Source organism: Protopterus annectens, chromosome 16.part0, assembly GCF_019279795.1.
Source record: "Protopterus annectens isolate FY-2018-M chromosome 16.part0, PAN1.0, whole genome shotgun sequence".
NCBI lineage: Eukaryota > Metazoa > Chordata > Ceratodontiformes > Protopteridae > Protopterus > Protopterus annectens.
In genome coordinates, this window is record NC_056750.1 from 20,612,436 (window position 1) to 20,634,060 (window position 21,625).

The 21,625-nt window shown below is 39.4% G+C and overlaps 1 protein-coding gene across 1 annotated transcript in view; it reads right to left on the bottom strand.

Annotated features, from left to right (window-relative positions):
• Nucleotides 1-14,080: 14,080 nt before the first annotated feature.
• LOC122791060 (general transcription factor 3C polypeptide 5-like) overlaps nt 14,081-21,625 on the bottom strand; it is a 199,251-nt gene continuing 191,706 nt past the window's right edge. The window contains exon 4 of the mRNA XM_044058836.1: nt 14,081-14,084. Coding sequence (XP_043914771.1) covers nt 14,081-14,084 — 4 coding nt within the window. The remainder of the gene's footprint in view (nt 14,085-21,625) is intronic.

The following is a 21,625-nucleotide window of genomic DNA, read 5'->3' on the forward strand; positions in this document are numbered from 1 at the left end:
AAGGGGCCTGTGCTGAGGCAATAAAAGAAAATCTCTGAGGATTCTGAATAATCTTGGCTCTCCCAATGGAAATGCTCCCTTCATGGTATGTAAAGTTTCCCCAAAAGAGTAATCCTCAGGAGGAGAGGCTAAAGGGATTGATTCTTCAGCATCAGAGTACTCATAGGGGGGTAAAGAGTATCCTTGGTCTGAAGAGGAATCAGAAGAAATGGAAACCTGGTCAGAGGAATCATAGTCTGTATCCTGCCTAGGCTTTTTATCAGGAGGGGGATGGGAACCCCTGATCAGAGTAATTAGGTCTTCGGCCATTTTTAGCATCTGTTTTTTAGGCATGGAGGCCTGTCCAGGTGAATGCTGTACTTGTTTCTTTGTCTTTAATGGAGTTTTAGACTTGGTTGTTGTTTTGAAGGTAAGCTGTGAAGGTCTGAAAACACCCTCAGAAGCAGATGCCTGCTCAGTGGCTCCAGACCTATCTGAGGGGTTAATTTCCGTAGGCCCAATACCTTGAGTTTCCAGAGGCCTAGAAATGTCCACATGGGAGTCGGAGGTGGCCTGTAGCTCTAAGGTAGTGGGTGTCAGAGGCTGCAAAAGCGCCTCATCGTCAGTTTAGGACCTTGGATGTCTGTCCTTATCTTTGTCTTTGCGTTTTTTGTGTATTCCGGTCGTTGGTTGTTCCAACGGCATGGTGTAATTGAACCTTCAGCCAAAATAATGGCGTGCAAAATCAAACCGACATTTAATAGTGCGTTTGTTAAATCTAGCACAAAACCGACAACTAGTGACGTTGTGGTCGGGGCCTAGGCATGGAATACAGTAAGAATGAAAATCCTTATGAGGTATTTGCTTCCACAAGAAATGCAATTATTAACTTTTACTGACATCAGTCTGATGCAAGAAAAAGTTTCCCCAATGGGGTACTTAGGCTATTTTGTCCCACCCTCCCTCCCAGCTTTCATTTGTCTCTCTAGTGCTTGCTGTCTTGTAGGCTATTTTGTCCCACCTTCCCTCCCTGTTGGTGTCTTGCTCTTATACTTGGTGGCTTTGCAGTTGCCCGCCCATACTGTGATACACCTCCCAGTCTAGTGTCATTAGCTCATTCTGCTTAATAGAGAGAGAACATTTGATAAGGCCTTCTGTTCCTCCTTTTTCCCTTTCAAAAAGTAAAATATTTTTTTTTTCCTCTTTCGCCTGAACCTTCTTGTGTTCTGACTGTCCTTCTCAAACATTTTGGAAATATACAGTATATTTCAGAGCATTTGTTATAACTGTATTTGCTATAACTGATTTAAGTATTTTTTTTCTGGCTTTTTGATTATTTACTGCTTAGCGACTGCATTTTAGCCTGTTTATACAGCTCTGCATTCTATTTAAACTGTTTTTGTGTTGATTAACTGTTTTGCACTTTTAAAAAGTTATTTGTTGCTTAATTTTACCTGTAGGCTAACACACTCAAAGTGCGCTAGCCGCTTAAAAGCATTTACTGTCTGTTTTTCCTCTGTTTAATGCAAAAAAGAAAAAAACAAAAAACAAAAAAAATCTTGTTTTCCCGCCTTACTGAACTAGAATAGTCCAGTCTTCAGAGTTTGCTGATTTCTGGGCTTTGTCTTGGTTCCTGTGCTATTCCATATCCTTATTTGGATAAAAGGAAGCGTCTTTGTTCACCAGTGGGAGTGGGGAGCACTGAGCGGCCTATTTGTCCCTAGAGGAGTGGTTCCAGCCAGAAACTTTTAGTCTATTGGCCATTTTGGGTCAATTCCTAGCTCTTTTCAGCCCCCTGTAATAAAGCCCGCTTTAGCACGCTTTTTCGCTTGTATTCAACTCAGCACAGCTCCTCGTGGTGTCCTGCAGATTTCTACAAGCAGCAGAGAGCAAAAGAGTGACTTTTTCCTGATTTAAGTATTTTTTTCTGGCTTTTTGATTATTTACTGCTTAGCGACTGCATTTTCGCCTGTTTATACAGCTCTGCATTCTATTTAAACTGTTTTTGTGTTGATTAACTGTTATGCACTTTTAAAAAAGTTATTTGTTGCTTAATTTTACCTGTAGGCTAACACACTCAAGTGCGCTAGCCGTTTAAAAGCATTTATAGCATTTACTGTCTGTTTTTCCTCTGTTTTCTGCAAAAAAAAAAAAAAAAAAAAAAAAAAATAATCTTGTTTTCCCGCCTTACTGAACTAGAATAGTCCAGTCTTCAGAGTTTGCTGATCTCTGGAATTTGGCTTGGATCCTGTGCTATTCCATATCCTTATTTGGATAAAGGGAAGCTTCTTTGTTCACCAGTGGGAGTGGGGAGCACTGAGCAGCCTATTTGTCCCTAGAGCAGTGGTTCCAGCCAGAAACTTGTAGTCTATTGGCCATTTTGGGTCGATTCCTAGCTCTTTTCAACCCCCTGCTATAAAGCCCGCTTTAGCGTGATTTAGCGCGGAGTTGCCCATAGAGCACCATCGGGCAGCGCCGGTTAAACAAGGTTAAACTATTTCTGGCTCCGTAAAGTCTGCTCTTCAATTTTTCCCTTAGAACTTCTCTACTTGCAATCTACCCTTAGAACTTCTCTACTTGCAATATAAACAGTCTATTCTCTATCTCAAAAGCTTAGCACTTGCTCCTAAAGCATTTTTATATAGGTAAAGTACTTATATACTAAACAAAGTACTACATTAGCCTAGAATCCCCTTGAGTACCCATTTCCCTATAGGTCCCTTCTGACTCAGTTACACAGCAAACTTTTTCTAGCATGTCGAAGGGTCAGTTGCTAGCGTCCTCTCCTGTTCAGCTGGTGAATCTGGGCATCTTGAGGCAATGTTACAATTGCCTCATGTACACAGACAACCCACTCCTTCTCCCACAAAACAAAAATACATGTGAGAGATGCAACTATTTAGCCAAACTGGAGGCTGAGCTCTCTCAACTCAGGACTGGCAAGACCAGACAGGAGGAGAAGGAAACCACGCACACCACAAACCCAGTTTCACATAGAACTATCACAACAGCAAAACAAACACAAACACACAAAGACATACTCGAAGGCACTGATCAAAAATCTACCAAAACTACAGAGGCCTCCAAAGCAGACACCCAAGCAACTGCCACCTCAAGACATAAGACATGCAACACATAGTTCTCAAAGTCAGTGTGCTAAACAGTCACAGCCCTTAAGGCCAAACACAATGCCAGACACACTTGTTATAGGTGACTCCATAGTCAGACACACTGACGTCCCACTCACCAGAATGAACAAGGAAAAGATCACAGTAAGCTGCCTGTCAGGCGCTAGAATCCGCCACATAACACAAGCACTCAGGTCACTCCACAGCAAGTACAAGTATGACTCAGTCATTATCCATGCCAGTGTGAACGACCTGAGACGTACCTCCCTGGACTACATGAAGAGAGACATAGAGGAGCTCTCAGATTATGTAGCCCAGGCCGGTATGACCCTGACCCTGAGCAGTATCCTACCCTCACCAAGAATGATGCCACAATACAGATACAAAATGATCAGCTTTAATAATTGGCTTAATTACTGGTGTCATTCTAAGGGGATCCAATGTCTGTCTGCCAGGGATGACATGCTTGACAAGCCACGCTGCTTCGCAAGGGATGGCTTGCACCTGTCACCCCTGGGCTTCCGGATATTGGCAAAGGCTCTTGCCACCCCATAGTGCCTTTTTTAGGCAAGGCTCAAATGATAAACCTACCGCCCTAGAAAACAAAAATGGAGAAAAACTAAGGGTAATACTGCTCAATGCCAGAAGTCTAAACCTCAAGATGCACGCCCTCGAAGCCCTCCTCAGTATGGAGAACATCGATGTCTGTGCTGTGACTGAAACCTGGTTCATGGCTCCTGAGAGCACCCCAGCACTATCAGGTTATACCTCATATCATGCGTTCGGCCCCAAAATCCGGACCGAACCACAAAAGGAGGGGAGTATCCATATTCATAAAGGATACCCACACCTCCAGGTTAGTGGCAACGCACGAAGCATCGGAGACCATCCAGGTGCAATTAACCATAGGTAAAACTGCCCTACAGTTTGTAGCATGCTACAGACCACCTTCTCAAACTCAGTAAACCCACACAGCCTTCCTGAAGACACTGGAGAGTATGAATGTCTCTCCAAACACCATCATACTGGGTGACTTCAACTACCCAAACATAGACTGGGAACATTACTCAAGCCCCAACACCCTAGCCCAAAGGTTCCTGGAGTTCATAAACTCAAATGCTATGGAACAACTAGTCACCATTCCCACAAGAGGAGAAAATATACTAGACCTGATCATCACAAACATGGGGACAAAATGCTCCACACGAAGTATATCCCTCATTGGTGAGATCAGACCATAAATTAATCTCATTGGAGATCCACATCCCGCCCCACCCCCAGCAAAAAAGACCACAGTGAAGAACTTCTCAAAAGCAAACTTCACACTTCTTAAGACTGGAGTGGTATCTTTCAAGGCCCCCGAGCCAGTGGAAACCACAACCCACGCTGCTGAAACCCTTACAAATGCCTTCTACGAGCACCTCCAGGAATGTATGGATCAAGCAATCCCTAATAAAATCAAGACCCTTTCCACCAAAGGCAGGCGCCCGGTCTGGTGAACCCCAGCCATAAACAAACTCTCCAACAAGAGGAGAAAGCTGCTACATGACAGAGCAAAATCCCTAAAAGGGAAGGCATCTCTGATCAATACTAGCAAAAAACTACGATCACTCATAAAATCATCTAAGGCCAACTTTGAGAGAAAAATCACTAATGACACAAAAGACAATCATAAGGCCTTTTTTAGCTATGTTAGAAACCTGGGTGTAAACACCCAGATATGCTCAGAATTAGTCCAAAATGATAAAAAAAATCACTGAACCCACAGACATTGCCAACATACTGGCAGACAGGTTCAGTGCAAATTTCTCCCCTCCCTCCCCCCCCAAAAGGAGAAATATCTATCCCACCAGAGTCTAGCCTCCCAAACATCTCAGATGCCCAGGTGAGAGCCGCCCTCTCTAAAGCAAAAACACAGCATCAATGGGACCGGACGGTGTCCCCGGCTGTGTGCTACACGAACTCAATGAGGAACTAAACCCACACATAAGGCTGCTGTTTAATCTTAGCCTTACTACAGGATACGTACCCAAAGAATGGCGTACGGCAACTGTGGTCCCACTCCACAAAGGCGGTGTTTCTACGGACCCTGGAAATTACCGCCCCATAAGCTTGACGAGCCTTGTCTGCAAAGCTATGGAGAGGATCATAATGGAACTCATAAATAAAGACACTGGGGACCTACAGACACTGGATCCTACCCAATTTGGCTTTGTCAAGGGCAGATCCTGCCTCTTGAACTTGGTCGACTTTTTTGAAACAGTCACTAAGGCCATTGATGAGGGTAAGGCAGTTCACACAGCCTACCTTGACCTAGCAAAAGCGTTCGACACAATACCCCACTCGGGCATCATAGAAGAGCTCACCAGCTTAGATGTAAACCCATATGTCACAAGATGGGTTGCAAACTGGCTCAAGGACAGAACACATAGGGTTAGAGTTGCTGGTGCCATGTCAGACTCTAAGCCGGTCACGAGCGGTGTCCCACAGGGCTCAGTCCTGGGCCCCCTCTTGTTCGGCATTTATTTTTCTGAAGTGCAGGCAAACATAGGGGGATTGTGGCTGACAAAATTTGCAGATGACTGCAAACTGGGCACCATAATTGACACTCCATCAGACACAGACATACTCCAGAGAGGTCTCATAGAAATTGATAACTGGTGCCAGAGCCATGGCCTTAAGCTAAATGCCAAAAAATGTATAGTCATACCCTTTGGGAAAAACAAGGTAACCCCTAATTACCACATAGGTGGTAATCCATTAAACACGGAAGAAGTTATCAGGGACCTGGGGACCCAAGTTGACAGTAACCTCTCTTTTGACACTCACATTGCCAAAGTGGTTAGGAATTTGTGTAATTATGTACAGCCCATATACAAGTGTCATCAAGGAAATTTTAATCAAACACTGGACTATTTTAACTGTATCAGAAGATGTAGGGAAAATAGTGGGGACTATCCCAAAATGTGTTTACAAGACATCCGCAAACATTAAAAACATGTTGGAAAGTAAAAAATCTGCTAAAAAAGTAAGGGATAGGGATATTAATAATAAAAAAGGAACAACAAAGTGTGGGATGTGCAATCAGTGTAAGTTCATAAATTAAACTAAAATAATAAAGTTGAACAATACCAGCAGAACTAGGCTGGTTAATTTGACAAGTAATTGTAATACATCTAGGGTAGTTTACATTGCTTTGTGCACTGTTTGTAACGCATATTATATAGGTAAGACCGAGAGAAAACTAAAAACTAGGATTTATGAGCATTTATACAAGATTAAAAAACAGGATTGTAATAACGCCCTCAGTAAACATGTTTTAGACAGAGGGCAGGAACACACTTTTCTCTTTAGCATTATTGATCATATTGATTCTAAAGGTTGCGAGGGCAACTGGAAAGTTTTTTTGGGACTATTAGAAAGTAAGTGGCAAATGTATTGTGACGCCACTACTAGTCCTGGATTAAATGACCACATCAGCATCAAACCATTTTTATTAATGGAATGAATTTAGGTAGATATTTACTCTTTTTTCCTTCTTAAAGCACTTCTTTATAAAATCATTGTATTATCAAATAGTATTTATAGATATTTACATACGTATTTAGTTTTTAGTTATCATGTAGTTTTTAATTAATTAACTATTATGTTTGGAACAGTTTTTGAATTTTGGCGCCAAAACTAATTATAAAAGGGTAATCAGCGCTATGTTCATGGTTCTGATGAAATCTGCATTCCCTGCAGATGAAAGCGCTTAACCAGGGAAGACTTTCATGTTTTTAACTTGACTTTGCTGTTTCATTTTTCGTATGGAATAAAAGTTTTTATTCAACTCTTCTGTTCGAGCTGTGGTATTTCTGGGACCCCAACAAGGATTGTTATTTGGTAAAGTGGTTAGGAAGACCTTCTACATTGCCCACCTGATCATGAAGGGATTCACATCCAGATCAGGAGAGGTCATTGTACCCCTGTACTTTTCACTTATCAGACCAATGACTGAGTACAACGCCCAATTCGGAATGTACCTTACCAGACACATGCAGCAGTTGGAAAGACCCCAAAAGTTCCTCACCAAAAGGATAAAGGGGCTCAAACATATGTCATGCGATGCCCGACTGAAGAAACTCCAGCTCTATTCAGTCGCATACCGTCTGCTCAGAGGTGATCTGTGCCTGACATACAAGGCCATGTCCAACCCGGAATTAATGGACATGCTCCACCTCAAAAAATCCAAATCCACCAGAGCCACGAGAGCAAGAGACTTAAACCTCAACACGGATATAAATAGGACGTGCTGGAGGGACAGATTCATCACCCAGAGACTCCCTACACTATGGAACAGAATCCCAGTCCATGTGAGGCAGAGCCCCTCACTGACTCTGTTCAAGAGAAATCTTGACGAGTGGATGGGAGATCGTAGGTTTACCCCGGGAATCATCTCTGTGTCACTGCTGGACAGAGGCACAGCAAACTAATGGGTATAGTATTCTCATCCTAAGGGGTGGTGAAAGCCACACACACTCTGGCTAGGCTTATAAATGCCCTAGGGCAGATAGCCTAGTATGAACCTATGAACCTATTAAAGACTTCGGTTCTGAAATTCGAAAATCTCAGGAGTCGGCCGACCGGCGCTTGCGAACTGCTTTTGCTTCGGGCACCGCACGGCAAGAAAGACTGAAGAATATGGTGTTGGCTGCATCTTATATACCCCTGGCGCACGGACGTCAGGGAAGAAGTGACGGCGACCAACGCCGGACCAAGACTTTGGAACTCTGGCTGACTGCGGGACCACCCGACGGCAGGATAACTCAAGTGTAATGACTGCAGCAGTGAAACACGATGAACATTATGTCTAGTCTTCAAAGTGGCAAATGAGATCTGAGATGATCTCTATGAGGAGTATTATGGGTAGAGCCTGGCTCAAGCATAGAGGAGAGCATGAGTTGAAAATACAGCAAAGTCGGTTCCAAGGGTTCGGAACCAAACCCATAGTAAAGGATTAGGTGAATATTAACATCAGATCAACACTTCGCATCACCAAAAGAACACCATCCCCATGGTGAAGCATGGTGGTGGCAGAATCATGCTTTGGGGTTGCTTTTCTTCAGCTGGAACTGGGGCTTTAGTCAAGGTGGAGGGAATTCTGAACACTTCCAAATACCAGTTATTTCTGGCCCAACACCTTCAGGCATCTGCTAAAAAGCTGAAGATGAAAAGGAATTTCACCTTTCAACATGACAATTACTCAAAGCATACATCCAAATAAACAAAAGCATGGTTTCACCAGAAGAAAATGAAAGTTTTGGAATGGCCCAACCAGAGCCAGGACCTAAATCCAATAGAAAATCTGTGGGATGACCTGAAGAGGGCTGTGCACAAGAGATGTCCTCACAATCTGACAGATTTGGAGTGCTTTTGCAAGGAAGAGTGGGCAAATATTGCCAAGTTAAGATGTGCCATGCTGACAGACTCCTACCCAAGAAGACTTGAATGCTGTAATTAAATCAAAAGGTGCTTCAATCAAGTATTAGGTTTAAGGGTGTGCACACTTATGCAACCAGCTTACTGTATGTTTATGTTTTTTTCCCCTAACAGATTTGTTGGCTCTTCAATTGAATTGTACAGGTTTATAGGTCACATTAAAAGGTGGGAAAAGTTTTTAAATGATTTATTGTGGTCTTATTTTTTATATCACAAAAACCTGGCATTTTGACAGGGTGTGTACACTTTTTATATCCAGTGTGTGTGTGTGTGTGTGTGTGTGTGTGTGTGTATATATATACACACACACATATATATATATATATATATATATATATAAAATCTATATCTATATATATATATATATATATATATATATATATATATATATCTATATATATATATATATATATATATATATCTATATATATATATATATATATATATATATATATATATATATATATATATATATATATATATATATATATATATATATATACACACACACAATATATACGTTTATTACAGACACACACATAAACGGGATGGCCTTTCTCTGTCTCAAGAGAAAAAGTTTGCGACACAAAATTGGTCGATGGTTGAAAAGCAGTGCCTGTTCTGACTGTAAAGTCAGATTTTTGACCGGCAGACTCTGTTACAGTTTGTGCAGGTGTAGCAAACACCTGGCTGTGTAGGTACTGTAGCTGTCCTCTGCCATCTGCACTCTCGCTTCTCCTCCCTCAGCTTCTCTCTCCTCATCTGGCTACCTGTCTTGATGGCCAGTCTCCAAGTGATGCGATCTGTGGCTAAGACTTCCCATCCTGTTGGAGTGGATGTCGCCTGTCTTCATGGTCACACTTAGACATCTTTGAAGCATATAACAGGCCTTCCTACGGGTCTGGATGCTCCCTACCCCAGCCTAGCACATACACGCACATCTGACAATGTCCCTGCCATAAGCAGAACACAGAAGAGCTACGACTAAAACCACAGGATAAAAAGAAATTAGAAAGTAAGAAAGTGTATCTGGGTTCATCATTGGAAAGAACATGCAGGTGAGATATGCTATGCATGGCCTATACAAAGGAGATGGGTGCCAATAAACATTTAGAGCATAAAGCTGTAAACACTGGTAAAGGTGTGACATCAGAGGACAAATTATGAAAGATAAAAAAAAACATAACCTGCTCTTACTTAATATAGCAAATACATCACTCTAATACAGTATTTTTTTTTGTTCTCCAAGAGGAACCTTTTTTCTCCAACTTATGCACTGGATAGCCAAAAAAAAAGGCACAAAAGCTTTACATAGCAAAAAAAAAAAAAATCTTTCCTGAAAATTAAACAAAAATCTTGTATTTTGTATAAACCAAAACAAACCCCAACATGATTGTAAATAATGCTCCACTTTGTATCCTCCACACCCCACATGCTGCACATTTTCATGTTTCTTCCAATTCATTTTACTTCTCTCAGCAATAAAAGTCCAAAAACATTTAACAATGAACTATCATCTCCATGGCATAGCCCTGACTATGACCCATCTGACCCAACTTAAGGGTGTAGCTCCAGGGCTGGAACAGCTGAGCAGGGTCAGATGCACATGACTGGCAAATGCAAGCTTACCCATATCAGCTGGGGACAGTTTGGCTCCCTGCACTGCTTGCTTACCCCTGTAGGAGTGGTGGACTGCAGGCCAGGTGATGACCATGCTGCAAATTATCCAGAGAGCCTGGTCACGTGTGTATAATGCATAGACCCATTCTATCCTAGGAGAGGAGCGATTTCAGAATTCACAACCACCTCATGGAAAGACTGAGCTCTGGAGAGGACTCCAACCAAACACAGGAGGCAGCCTGTTCCCAAACACCCAACTCTTGCCTCTCAGGAATAAAAGAGCTTACAAGGCTACCTCTTTGCAAGAGATGAATAATCCAATGGAGTTCTCATTTTGGCTAGGGAACAAACCCGTCTGGCTCTTGCCCTCAAAGATGGAATAAATGGGTCTACTAGGTGATGGCAGGGATACCTGAAATTAGGTGATTTGTAGGAAGCAAAAAAAAAAGAGCAACAGTTTCTTCTGGTTATAAGCACTTACTTCTACTAGAGTAACCTTTCATAACGTCTGTATTTCAAAACAGCCCTAAAAGGATCCTTTCATGAACAGCCATCCGATTCATATCCCACATATGAACTGAAAAAGGCCTCATCGTTGTTTCTTTCATACTTATTTCTTACTTCTCCAAATTTCTCAGTCTGTGGTACCAAACACTTCAAATTAATTTTTTCTCCATAAAGCTTTTTCCTCACTTACTTCATCTTCACTTTCTATTACTTTAACATTCACCCACAATTCCCTCACCTAAATCTTCCGTATCAGCCACATCTGTCATTTATAAACAACTCAGTCCTTCCCATCCCATCTTCTCCTGTCAATCTAGTATGTCACAACCCACCATGCAGCAATTTACCACCTTACCAAAGAAAACACAACATATCCAATATATTAACTATGGAAACACTTGCTACATGCACATTAAATATAATGCATGCAATACCTCAGATCACTGGACTAAATTCTGAACCCCTTAAAAATGCAGGAACCTCACTTCCAGATGTTATGGACAGGAAAGGATACTTGTCACATAAAAGAGGAGACAGAAGTTTTCCTTTTCCCTCTTTGACGTCAGCTCAACACTGAGCCATACATTCTGCCAAATTATTTAATTTTCTCAGCTGCATGCCCGAATTCCACCAATCATGTTTAATAATCACTTCTGCTACACATTTAATAATCACTCATGCTACACATTCCTCCAACCTAAGTCCATATTTCTCTTCATCTACCTTGATAACCCCCATTTTTCCATTCACCATACACTGTCAATGCACTAACCCATATCCTCTTGAAGTTTAATTTATACACACAATTTACACAACCACAATTTTTGTTACTTCTGCTTCGGACCCATACTAAGAATCTGATCCACATCCAGACCCATACTAAGGATCTGGTCCCCAGTCAGACCCACACTAGGGTTCTGGTCCCCATTCTCTGTTAAAGTCCTAATCAAATCTGAGCTCAAGCAAACACACAGGATTTCTCAGATGAATAATTCTCTTTAAGAACCACCCACACAATCCTTCCCTTAAACATTTCCTCCCTCATCCCATTATGCAAACTCCATAACAAATGTGCAGACCTGTAGTTCACTTAAATTCCTCCACATCTCATGCTCAACATTCCTCTTTGCATCAAGAAAAGGCTTTTAATAAAAACACAACCTGCCCTTCCCAGCCTAGTCATAAACGTCCCAGAATGTTGCAGCAACCACAAACTAGATGGTCAGGATGCCAAATAAAATATTATTAAAAAATAAATTAAAATAGCATCAAATTCCTCTAATGCCTTGGCTTTAACAGATTTTACAGAGTATAAAACCGTACCAAAAAAAGTTAGCCACACAATAATCAATTAAATAATTAATTTAAATTATCCATTTCCAATTACATTCCATATTTAACCCCTTAGGGGATAGAGTATCAAATTTTAAAATAAAGACGGATTGTTTTCAAATCAGTTAACATTTGATGTTAGAATCATTAAAAGAACTATTATTTATCCATCTCAAAACTACTACTTGTAGTCCTCGAACATCACTATTAGGGCAAGCTTTAAAATGCATAGCAACTTGACTTTCTATTAAGTCTCTAATATGTTCCTTTATTCTTGTAGAAAATTATCTTTTACTTTCCCCAATGTAAAACTTCCCACGTGGACACCACAAAGCATAAACCACTATCACACCTAGTGGTTGCTGTTATATTCTTCTGCTCTATTGTGGTTGGTGTATAATAGTTTGTTGATGGCCAGAGACTTTTGCTTTCAATTACAGAGAATATTCAGAGATACTAATATGGACAAGACTCAGAGGTCAATGGAATACTGTTATCCAGTCGAGTGAACATCTGGCCATGAGAGATGCCCTGGAAGTGAATAATGTGAATGTTTTGCCTAAATTACTGGAAAGATGGATAAGGAACGGGGTAAACAATTCAATAACCATTTTTCAACAGCTGGACAACAATCGATAACTACAATGACACCTGAAATCCAAGTAATACTTGGCTATCTTGACCGTTTGTTGTACAAAAAAAAAATCTGTATATTTCAAAAATCTGTATATTTCAATATGCAAAGTTTGCAACAGTACCTGGAAATGAAAATTATCCCTAGGGATCTTAGGGCTATAAAAATCCATCTACCCCTTTCATTTGAATGAATGAGAACAACAAACAATTCCAGACATGGTGGGTAGCTGTGGCACAAAAGTGCAGTCTGGAATGGGTTAGCATACTTATTGAAAGGGATTTGTTAAAAAGGAAAAAAATCAGAGAGGACATTAAGTCCGCTTATTCCGATGTACTGGCCAGAACAAGCTATTCTTGTTTGGAACATTTTTTGGCTGACATGAATGATAAATTATCGGCTTTTGGAAGAGAGACTATTGAAAGAAAGAATAAGTTAAGGCATGATCTACATGATTAAGAACAAGACCAGGGTTTTACATGGGGTATGAATCAACGTAAACAACGTAATCATGTCAGATTCCAACAACCGGGAAAGAGCAATAATCAGCATGGCATTTCACGGATTAAGACAGTGAAGAAGCTTCACATTATCCACCCCTACCTCCTACATACAGTTCTGAGAATTTTCAAAAGACTGTTCGCAGGGTGGATGAAGAGTTTGGACAGACACGTAAACGCTCAAGAAATTATAATGAACTCAATTCCAAGATGGCTGCAAACTGAAAAACAGCTTGTTTCTAGTTCTCCCAGTGTGAAAACAGAAACTCAGCAGATAAGGCTAATAAACTTGCATTTATGGGTAAATTTCAGTAACTGGCTAGTAAATTCACTGCCTGGATGCCAGAAATAAAGAAATACAGAAGACCTGGAAACAAATTGGCTACAAAAAGCGAGGAAGAAACAATGACTGGGGAAAGTTCTGCAGCTGTTCTGCAAAAAGTAATGCAACCTTCAGACATGATCCAATAACCTAAAGGAAGATGCAAAACAACTGCATGCAGACCTGGCTAAAATAAACAAAATACAGATGAAGTATATCAACAAACACAAAAAAAGCTGTAAAAATGGAAGAAGCTTTAAAAAGATATTCAGATGAGATGATAAAGCTGCAAAAATCAGAGGTCAAGATGAAGAAAAGGCTGGCTGAATATGAGACTGCTCAGAAGAGATGCTGAAAAAAATAATAGAATTAAGAGGGCAGAGCACGTAGAGAGAACCTGAGACTTTCAGCTACACCAGAAAAGCTATAAGGAACAAAAATGCCACCAGAGAGTGGAGGAAAAACCAAAAAGTTTTACTATATCTTAGTGCCTCGGCTCCTCAAGGCTTCAAGAGATAAAAAGTTATTCACACAAATCCATTATATAAAAGCATCAATTAACACATCAATTAAACAATTACCTAAAACATCAATAGAAAAGCACAATTCATTGCAAAAATACCTTCCAATTACACTCCAGGTTTAACCCATGAGGTACTAAAGTACCAAACTTTAAAATGCATACTGTCTATAACAAATTGTTCCTTTATTTCTCTCTCATATCTTAACAGTTTCTAAAATAGTACCCCTCAAACACTGACTTACACCCCCGACATACCATATAATGATATGCTATAGCATTTTCAATTTTCTTATTTTTAATGTCCCTGAGGTGTTCCTGCATTCTTACTTTAAATGACCTCTTCGTTTCTCCAATACAAAAGAGGTTACAGGAACATCTCAGTGCATAAATTACACCCACAGTGTTGACAGCTCATATATTGTTTAGCGGTGTAAGTTACATACTTAATCTTTTCAAAAAAAAAAAAAACAGGAACTGTATAATGACAAATAGAACTAGAACATTTCTCACATGGCAACGTCCCCATAAATTTTAATTCAACACATATTTCTGTTTTTGGAATCTCATGTCCCTTACACTAAGTCTTTTTCTCAAAGAAAGCAAAGGTTTATATGGTAACAGATTTTTTAACCTTTTATCTTTTAACAAATAATCTCAATAATACTTGATAACAAACAAACATTTCCTCTGTCATGACATTATATGATGTTACAAAATAATCCTTTTTAGCTTCCATTTGTTATTACTTTTCTTTATTTCTTTACACAAAATATTCTATTTTGGCTCCTATGATTCCCCTCAGGCCACTCATTGTCATTCAACAGTCTATCCAGGGCATTTTCCACTACATAATAACCATAACCCCTACGCAAAAAATATCCACAAACCTTACTTAATTCTTCTCATAAAACATTGTTTCTATTACATAACCTTGAAACCCTAATTCACAATATGGTAGTGAATTAATTAGCTGGGATGGGTGACAACTCGTACCATCCAAAAAATGGATACTATCAGGAAATTTCTTATGTACCCTAATCTGTACATCTTCACCCACCATCCCATCTAATTCTATATCTAAAATGTCACTTTTCCCATTTGTATCCCATCAAATTTAATACCAAATTCATTGTCTTGCAAATTATTTATAAAGACATTTATCAATTGCTCTCCACCTTCACATACAAAAATAAGGTCATCAATAAATCTAAAGTATTCTTTATTACATACTTCTTATAAAACTCCATCTGATATAAATACTTATTTTCAAAAAGACCCATGAACAAGTTGGCATACATAGGGGCAAATGATGCCCCCACTGCCGTCCCTTTAATTTGATGAAATATTTCACCATTAAATTCAAAATAATTATCCATCAAGCAAAAATACAATAATTCCACTATACAATTCATTAAGGGGCTATCCCCTAAAAATACTTTACTGCTTCTAGTCCTAACTGGTGACTAATATTTGTATAAAGACTTTTAGCATCTACAGTTGACCAGTAACTCTCCGCATTCCATTCAAGGGACTTAATTTTATCTACAACGTCAAAAGAGTCATGAATATAGGAGTTAAATTTCCTAACTGGTTGTAACAAATATTTATGTAACAAAATTCCTATATTGTGCAAAAAATATTTTGTAGCAGCAACTATCGGACATCCAGGTGGAGAGGAAAGGTTTTTGTGGATCTTTGGGAAACAATAAAATTTGGCTATGAGACATCCTTGAGTGGAGAACTTTGTTTCTACATCATTTTTCGAGAAATAATTTTACTTGGAACCTTTAATTAGATCATCAAACTCTAACAAGGCCCCATTATATTGCGAAACTGCTACCTTCTTGTATACATTAACATCATAAGCTATAAAGAACAGACCGCATTAATTTTATGAAAGCACAAATAAGCAACTGGACTGGTATTCCACAGCAGGAGTTGTTAGTTAAAAGTGCACATCGTGTTTATGCTTCAAACCTAGCTATAAGAAAGCAACATAGACCTTTAATAGTACATATACAATCCTACCAGCAGAAGGAGTTGATTCTGACAAAACTGTGGCAGAAGGACAAAATACTAAAAGTGGGAGACAGCAGAGTGTTTGTGGAGAACAATTACTCATTGCACAAAAGGCAAAAGAGAAGTAAATTCATTCCACTATTCAGCAAATATCGAGACACAGGCGTGAGATTTAAATTGCTGTATCCAGCTGTCATTAAGGTATTCATCCCTGGAGGGACAAATCATTTTTTGATGAAGTGCATGCTAAGGTGGAAATACAAAAGCTTGTCCAACAAAAAGTGAGCTGTGAAACAGAAGGAGATTCTGCTTCTTGTTCTTCTAGTGATAAAGACCACAGAGAGACTGTACCTGTGAAACCTTTTCCAGTATTTCAATGGAAAATGTTGGAGAGAAGGAAGGGAACACGAAAGTTGACTAGAAGAATTGAGAGTATATTGGAAATGAAGTAGACAAAGGATTTGAGCAACAAAGAACAGTAATAAAACCAGTAACTTAATGTAGGATTACAATGCAATAACTATACTTGTGAAATATGACAGAACAAGAAAATCTGGAAATGGTGGACTTTTTCAAGACTTCCTGGATTTCTGGGCGACTGTAAGGTATATGCCCTACTTCATCTCATTAATGTTTGGAAAAATGCTTTGGGAAGGGAAAGGGGAGAAAGCTAACTGAAAGTAAAGAAAACACTCTTCTTAATAGTACTGAATTTGTGGTGCATGGCTTTCTTTGCATGCAATTTTTAAGTGTAATGGGGATTGTAAACGGGTGTTTTTCTTTTTCTCCCCTCTTCTCTCTCTTTTTTTTCTTGTACAGTTTTGAGAAATATAGGCAATGCAATGATAACAAAAAGGAGCCTGGTTAAAAAGACAAGTCAACGTTAAAAATAATGTGCTTTTTTCATTCTTGCATGGGGAAATGGCTGGATTAAGTACCTTAGATGGATTAGTTTTAAGAGAGAGCAAGTAAATGAAAAGGAATATTTAATATCATGAGGCTTTTTTTCTAACAAATGCATGTATACTAAGTAGCAATTCTGCAGCTTGTCTCCATGGAGACAATCTGATAAAGAGAAATTGGAGACAGTCTAATGGAAGGGGATTGGTTAAGGGGAAAAAGCAATCAGGGGGGTTTCCCAGCCATGACAGCTTCAAAGATCACACAAAATCAATTAGACTTGAAGTTACGTTCTCTCAGATTTTTGAAATGCAATGGGAATACGAATATAAACATAAGTTTTTTTTTCTTCTTTTTATCTCATCTTCTCTCGTTTTCTTTGATCAGTTTTAAGAAATGTAGGCATTGGAATGAAAATAAAATTAAGAAAATGGGGGAGTGAAGAAGGGTCTGGTTAAGAGTTATGATAAAAGAAAAAAAGTGTGCTTTTTCCCATGCTTGTACAATGAAATGACTGGGTTAAGGCCCTGGGCGTTATCCAGTAACAAGTTTATTACAAAGTATGTAAATGAAAACAAATATTATAAGGCTTTTTTCTGGTAAACAAGGTACCATTATTCAGTTTTGTGTTTGGTTTGCAAGTCACTAGAAGAGGATTTGATAAAGAGAAATGGCTTGGAGAAAATGTTTACTGAAGGCATTCATGTTTTCTCAGCTGGGAGAGCTATAAAGATAGAAAATAACAAATAGTACTTAATAACAGCACTGACTATACCATGTGTCTAAGCATGACTATCCTTTCTTTTTTGGTTAAAGGATAACAATTGGATTCTATTAATTGCTCAACTTCTCTGTCCTTTTTCTCCCCATTTACAGTGCCCGCAATACATAAACAACAATACAGCACAATGAATAAACAACAATAAAGCATTAAAACATTTTAAATTGACTGTTTCTCTCCACTAGAACAATATCTTACTGTACTGTGGTAGTTTCACTTCCAAAAAAAACTTTTACCCCGCCCTGGAAAAAGCTTGCTGCAGTCTCCAATTCACTGATGTCATTAAGACTAATGAATACAGGTAGTTTTCTGACCAATTATCCTCAAAACTCAACCATGCTGTGATGTCACAGCTTCCTGGTCCTTTCCCTACCCATACAGAAAGTAAAGGCTAGAACAAGGAAACAGTATGAGTCAAGTCTCCTGCTATGAGCTATCAATCACAGCAGGTAACAGCTCAAATTACCTTTACACTTTGGAAGCTGGGGAACTTAGGTGTGAAGGGGGGGGGGAGGTGTGAGATGAGTTGAAGTAGTACAATTCAGGCTTCAGAAAAGACTGAAATTTAGCCATTCTAAAAAGAAGCAGCAGTAAAAAGCACTTTGAAAGTCTGTTCTGTGGCATTTGCACTGTTTGTATTTTAAGATGTCATTGAATGACATGAAATGTTACTTAAAATTAACTAGCTGAAAGACAGCAGTGCATGCATGTAAAATCAATGCAACGACAATAGCTTTAGGGTTTGCGTGATGTAATTTTTTTTGTACAGACCAGCACTGCATTATGGAATACCTAGAGGCACACTAAATGATCAGGATCACTTCAAAATGCTATACCTCATTTGGTCAGACTCGGAAATTATGTATAAAAAATATTTAAAAACCTGTAAATAGTCCCAGAGTGGTGTTACAATGTAAGAAACACCAAACCATGATTATCTAAACATGTTTTTTTTTAGTCTGTAGGTCCGGTTCTCCTTTAACTCTAGCATGTGTGGCTATCAACTTGGAACCTTTGTTCTTATTAGGAAGCAAAAACTTTAATATTTGAAGATGTACATAGTTGTGTGTGTTATTAAGTACATTAATAGTTTGTAGGGGGGTTGGGGGAGTTGTTCTGTTTGAGGACTTTCAAAAAAAATGTTATGTAAGATGTGGTATAGGCACAGATAGATATGACAAGAACCAACCATATAAAAGACCAATCTGCCAAACAGTATATGCATGTAACATAAAAGTTGGAACTAGACAGTTAACAAAGCAGTTATGCAAAAAGGTGCTAATAATAACTACACAAGAAAGTGATGCTTTCTGTAATGTCTTTCAATCTGAATGACCTTAGATAAATATAACAAAGAAAGAGTAGTGAACTATATTAAAAATGCAGAGTGCAAATAGCTATACTTCAGGAGACGTACCTGGAAAGAACTGAACATGTGAATTTGATAAAGAAGGGTTTTCAGGATGGTTATTCAGTGGAATATTGGGGCAAAGGAAAACAGGAGTACTTATATTAATTGCAAGAGGAGCTCCAACAGTGATAGAAGAGGGGAAAAGATAATAATGGAAAATACATAGTACGGTTTACTATTGAAATGTCGCCATGCACTTGCACGGCTATGAAGTATTCAAACAACAGATATTCAAATACATCATATGTGTGCAGGTTACATGAGTGAATGTCATATTTGCGAATGGACTGTGGATCCGCAAATATAACGTTCGCTCATGTAAAGAGATTGCGGTACAGTGTGGTTAGGGAAATACATCCCTTTCCTCACTGTAGTGTGATCTCGGAGTTGGAATATTAAGTTAGGGAGGTGTGGGGGGCTTGCCCCCCTGCATAAACGGGATGTTAGGTGTAGGGATTAGGGAGTTACGGCAAGGGTGGCATTGTTGTTAATGCCATAAAATGTCGGACATTTTCGGCATTAACAGCTGCTTTTCGACAATAGGGCTGTTAGGTTAGCTGTAGTTTCGGTAAAACACTTGGGTTATTTGTACCATTTTTATTTTAAATTTTGAGATATTGATAGTAAACCATACAGTACTAATGGGCTACTGGCTAGTGAGGAGGATTACACTGGCATGCATTTACATCCCCCTTAAAACTGCTATAATGGAGCTTTTCTGGGATAAATAATCAGCTTTCAGCAAGGAATATTACTTAAAGGTGGAGACTGGAATTTGGTTTGCAAGTGTCTGGGAGGGCTAGAAGGGAAAATATAACAAAGGAGTGTAGACTTTTGAAGAAATTTATGAAAATGTTTGCCACGGATGATGTTAATTCAGTACTAGGAGTTTGGAGTGAATTTACATATTCACAGAGATACAAAAAAGTACAGTTTTGTACCTACCATAAATGTAGATGTTCGAGGATCCACATTGCTGCAGTCCTAACTATTGGGTAGTCCGCTGTCCAGTCGGCCCGAATACCAGAGTATATGGCTGACGTCGGTCAGGGCGCATTAGACTGACGTCAGTACGTCAGGGTACTAATGCGCATGACCGACGTCATATCCTCAGTCTTTTCTTGCCCCAGATGTCAGAAGACCCTAAAAAGACAAGGCCCAATATACCTGCACCAAAAATATGTACAATATATACAAAAATATATACAAAAATATCAGCATATAACCTCACCTACACAACCACCCCTAAACACAGAGGGAAGGAGGGAGGTAAATTGGACTGCAGCAATGTGGATCCTCGAACATCTACATTTATGGTAGGTACAAAACTGTACTATGTTCTTCATTCCACATTGCTGCAGTCCTAACTATTGGGTAGAATCCCAAAGCAGAGGTAAGGGAGGCTGGCAAATCATAAAGAAGCAGGAGCTGACAACATGCCTTGCAAAATAGCTGTGGCAAAACCAGCCCTAGACTTAGAGTAGAGAGGAAGGTGATAATGCTTAGAGAAAGTATGCACTGAACTCCAAGTAGCTGCCTCCAAAATATCCTTAGTTGCCACCCCTTAGAAATGCTGTTGAAGTGGCAGTAGCCCTAGTGGAATGAGGCCTAATCCCAGCTGGAATCTCCTTGCCATGATGGGAATAACAGAATGCAATGCAAAACCCAATCCACCTAGAAATAGTTTGTTTTGACACAGGCTTGCCCTGCGAACTCAAAGCAAAAGAAACAAACAACTGCTGAGACTGCCTAAAATCCTTAGTCCTGCTTAAATAATAACGCAATTGCCTGTGTACATCTAAAGTGTGCAAAATCTTTTCCCCTTTATTTTGGGGGTCTGCATAAAAAGTAGGCAAATGAATAGTTTGGTTTAAAGCCACACTAGAAACCACCTTAGGCATAAAGGAAGGATTAGTACGTAATGATACCCTATCCTTATGGAAAATCAAAAGGGCTCTACTGCCATAAGGGCCTGCAACTCAGACACCCTTCTTGCAGAAGTAATAGCCAACAGAAAAGCAGTCTTCCATGACAAGTATTTCAATTCAGCAGTAGCCGCAGGCTCAAAAGGTTGTAGAGTAAGTTTTTCCAACACAAAATTGAGATCCCAAGCAGGAGTAGGAGCTCTACGTGGGGGTCTTATATTCTTTGCCCCTCTAAGAAACTGCTTGAACAAAGGATGCGAAAACAATGGTGGGTCACAATCATAGTGAGCTGAAATTGCTGCAGCATGAATCTTAATGGAAGAGAAGGACAAACCTTTGTCCAATAACTCAGTAAGATATTGAAGAGCCACACTCAAATTAGGCTCAGAAATCTCCAAATTCTTTGCTGTACTCCAAAATAAAAACCTCTTCCATTTTTCTGCGTACACTTTCCTTGTACTAGGTCTTCTAGCTTCCATAATCACATTTAAAACTTGTTGAGGAAGTTGAGACCTGCTGTGTTTCAACACAGAATATGCCAGGCTGTTAGATGAAGAGAGTGA